General features: G+C 41.9%; 1 protein-coding gene across 1 annotated transcript; it reads left to right on the forward strand.

Annotated features, from left to right (window-relative positions):
* Positions 1 to 717: 717 nt before the first annotated feature.
* On the forward strand, positions 718 to 3,771 carry LOC123093163 (5'-3' exoribonuclease). The gene is made up of 5 exons (XM_044515074.1): positions 718 to 1,092; positions 1,777 to 1,901; positions 2,497 to 2,811; positions 2,900 to 3,069; positions 3,179 to 3,771. The coding sequence occupies exons 1-5, from the start codon at positions 811 to 813 to the stop codon at positions 3,562 to 3,564; spliced, it is 1,278 nt and encodes a 425-aa protein (XP_044371009.1). The 5' UTR covers positions 718 to 810; the 3' UTR covers positions 3,565 to 3,771.

Here is a 3,771-nt window from a genome sequence, read left to right on the forward strand (position 1 = left end):
AGATACATCTATTTTTAGACAAAACTAAGACAAGAATTTTGGGAAGAAGGAAGTACATTAAGAGCATGGTTAATAGTATAGCCAACTGCTGGCTATAAGCCATTGCCATGTCATCTATAGCCCATCTTATACCCAATATGTACAATAGTTGATTAGAAGAGTGTACTACTTTTTTATTATATGGCCCATCTTTCACTCTCACAAAGTGTCTAGGAGCACGTGCTAGAGCTGGCTCTTCACCAAGAGCTCGCTTCCCTTCTCTCTCTTCTTCTCTTTCCTCCAACTAAGCAAGAATATACTAGTTTATTTCTTATAGCCAGCTGACTCAGCTTTATTGTACTTGCTCTAAGAGCAAGGTTAATAGTATAGCCAACTGCTGGCTATAAGTCATTGCCATGTCATCTATAGCCCATCTTATAGCCAATATGTACAATAATTGATTAGAAGAGTGTACTACTTTTTTATTATATGGCTCACCTTTCACTCTCACAAAGTGTCTAGGAGCACGTGCTAGAGCTGGCTCTTCGAGCCCGCTTCCCTTCTCTCTCTTCTTCTCTTTCCTCCAACTAAGCAAGAATATACTAGTTTATTTCTTATAGCCAGCTGACTCAGCTTTATTGTATTTGCTCTGAGTAAGATGAAAATAACTGAATCGAGACAAACCAAAATCATTAATTCAAATTTAAAGCACACGGCCGATGAATCTCTATTTGGCAAGCCGGGAACATCAAAAGAACCTTCTCTTCGTCTTCCACCTTCCTCCCCCTTGACCGAAGCCGCCTGTGCCACTGCAACCCCCCAAACACTGCCATGGGAACCAAGAAGAAGACGAAGCCGAGCAGGGGCAGGAAGAAGCCGAGGACCAGCGCTGACCAGGCCCTGGCCCTGGACTACGTCCGCGCCTGGGCGCACCCCACGCCCCCTCCGGAACCCTCGACGGCCGATGCCGTGGGCGGCTTCCTGCCGCCCCATGCCGCGCGCATGGCCTGCAGCGGCGGGGCCAACGTGCTGTTTGAGCTTCACTCCCACTCCAACCATAGCGACGGGTTCCTGTCGCCCTCCGCTCTCGTCGAGCGCGCCCACCGCAACGGGGTAAGTCGGTCCCTCTCCTCTCCTCTCCTCTCTTTTTCTTGCGCGGCAGGTGTTTGAGAAAATGCTTGTGAGGTTCGGCTAGCGTTTTCTGTCCTGTGCCGTGTAGGTTCTCCCTGGAAAATTATCCATCTGCAAATCTTCCAGTGTTGAGCGAATACAGGCATTGCCTCCTGATCTTTCGCTACATGTATAGCATGCCTATTGGTTTGATTTTGGTTAGTAGAAGCCTCATAGGCTTGTATTGTTAACTTTTAAACTGCTGTACTGGACCATCTTAGAGGAAAGTTTGTGTCTCCTCTCAAAGCTTTATTTGGCCTTCAATAATTGTGTTATTCCATCAAAGTTAAAAAGACAAAACAAAGAAGATAATAGAAGAGATAATGCCTGCGGTATGGGCACACAGCCACCATCAAAGTGAAATGAATTGGTGATCTGCTGACTGCGTTAGGTAGTTTACAACGTGCATTATTGTCTTCTTTTCCTTTTTATCTCTCAAAAAGCAAAAAACATCAATGGGTTTAAGTCCATTTTTTTCTTCTCATGGATCATTTCCGGATGAGATATATCTTATTTCCACAATGTTTCTGTTACGGATGTCTGCCAGGTTTAGTGTTACTGTTATATGGTGTCGCAGTTTTGATTGTTCAAAATAAGAATGATTAAATTATAAATGCCGGTATGCAGGTGAAAGTTCTCGCTCTAACAGATCATGATACCATGGCTGGTATACCGGAAGCTATGTCTGCAGCTCATAAATGTGGCATAAGAATAATTCCTGGCGTAGAAATTAGTGCACTACATTCTCCACGGTAAGAGCCTTTTTTACTTTGCTTACAAAGGCATTTCTCATGTTCAAAGTGAAAATAAACAATACAGTGATATTTTTTTAGAGGAAACATTACAATGCAACAAATCAGTCAGCATATTGCATAAATACCCTCGTCGTTTAGAACTATGATTGTCCAAAGTTGCAGCTACCTTGTTTCTGTATGGGAGGGTTTATTCATGTTACGTATCAGCAAAGCCATAAACGCTCATGAGCTGGTGCACTTATTGCATAAAAAGGTATCATTTAAATTGAAATATATGGGTTAAATCAATTTTTATTAGCAACCGTTTGCTGTTTTATCTGGACAGAATGCTGATCCCAGGAATTGTTGTTTGTATAGATCAAAATTTATCACCTCTTAAATGATCCTTTTAGGAACACCTTGCTCCTTTGATGTATGTCATATTTATATTACTGATGATCATTGATCAAAAGTCAATACATATTTTCTGACGTGGTATAAGTGATTTATGTCAAAATAACGATACATTGGCTAGTATTTTTTGCCGTTCACTGTACATATGTTGCATTTTGCGCTTTGGGCCTTAACTTCCCCTGAAACTATTGTCTAAAAGGGAAATTCCTGGTGCTGGTGAACCTGTTCATATTCTTGCATACTATGGTATGTGTGGCCCATCAAGGTTTGATGAGTTGGACAGCATGCTCTTGAACATTAGAAACGGGCGATACCTACGCGCAAAGAATATGCTGGCAAAGCTAAACAGTTTGAAGGTGCCAATAAAGTGGGAGCGTGTAACTAAGATTGCTGGTGAGGGAGTGGCACCTGGTCGACTCCATATTGCAAGGGCTTTGGTTGAAGCAGGTTATGTAGATAATGTCAGGCAAGCGTTTAATAAGTATCTTGGTGATGATGGCCCTGCATATGCCACGTAAGTCATACAAGTAATACTTCATTCCATTGAGCATTTCATGCTGAGAAAACTGCTTAGTGAACAACTGTGTGTGTATTTTCTGCAGAGGGAGTGAACCATTTACTGAAACTGTGGTGCAGATGATTAGCCGTACTGGAGGTATATCTGCATTAGCCCACCCATGGTCATTGAAGAATCCGGATGCCATCATTTGGTCCTTGAAAGGTGCTGGTCTTCATGCTATGGAGGTTTACAGAAGTGATGGGAAGGTTGATGGTACGTACGTCGCTTGCACAGTTGTATGCTACATAAATAGGTGATTCAAAATAAAAGGAGATACTCCTATCATGTGCCAAAGATTTATTTGTTAGCATTAACTCTGCAGGGTTTAGTCAATTAGCTGAGAAGTACGGACTTCTGAAGCTTGGAGGTTCAGATTTTCATGGAAAAGGGACGAAAGACGAGACTGACGTTGGAGCAGTTAAGCTTGCTATTACAACTTTGTCCTCCTTCTTGGAGATGGCTCGGCCTATCTGGTGTAGTGCAATGAAAGACATCTTACTGAAGTTTGCAGAGGAGCCATCTGCTGCCAATCTAGGGAAGATACTTAAGTTTGGACAACCTGCAAATTCTGATGGCTCTGCACCAATTGATAGTGGTACGGATGTTGTTAATCTCTGCTTATCTTCATGGTTAAGTTATGATGATATGGAAGATGTTGAGCTTGAGGAAGTACGATCAAAGCTTGTTTGCTATGCAGCAAAAACATAACATCAAGTACATGATCATCTCCAACAATGTGTTTTTCCCTATCCAGAATGTGTTGCCCAACTCAATACCCATGTTTTTACTCTGTTCTTTTAACAGCCATCAGAGCTAATTTTATTTGTTTATTAGCTGATGATGTTGCTGTAAGTAGAAAAGATATTGAATGGGTCATCGACATTTAAACAAAGTTATCTTATTCCGGGATGGTAA

The sequence above is a fragment of the Triticum aestivum genome, chromosome 4B, assembly GCF_018294505.1.
Source record: "Triticum aestivum cultivar Chinese Spring chromosome 4B, IWGSC CS RefSeq v2.1, whole genome shotgun sequence".
Taxonomy (NCBI): Eukaryota; Viridiplantae; Streptophyta; class Magnoliopsida; order Poales; family Poaceae; genus Triticum; species Triticum aestivum.

Coding starts and splice junctions, on each gene's coding strand:
- LOC123093163 (XM_044515074.1), top strand. CDS start 811: ATGGGAACCAAGAAGAAGACGAAGCCGAGCAGGGGCAGGAAGAAGCCG. Junction 1,093..1,776: donor AGCGCGCCCACCGCAACGGG/GTAAGTCGGTCC, acceptor GCCGGTATGCAG/GTGAAAGTTCTCGCTCTAAC. Junction 3,070..3,178: donor AAGTGATGGGAAGGTTGATG/GTACGTACGTCG, acceptor TTAACTCTGCAG/GGTTTAGTCAATTAGCTGAG.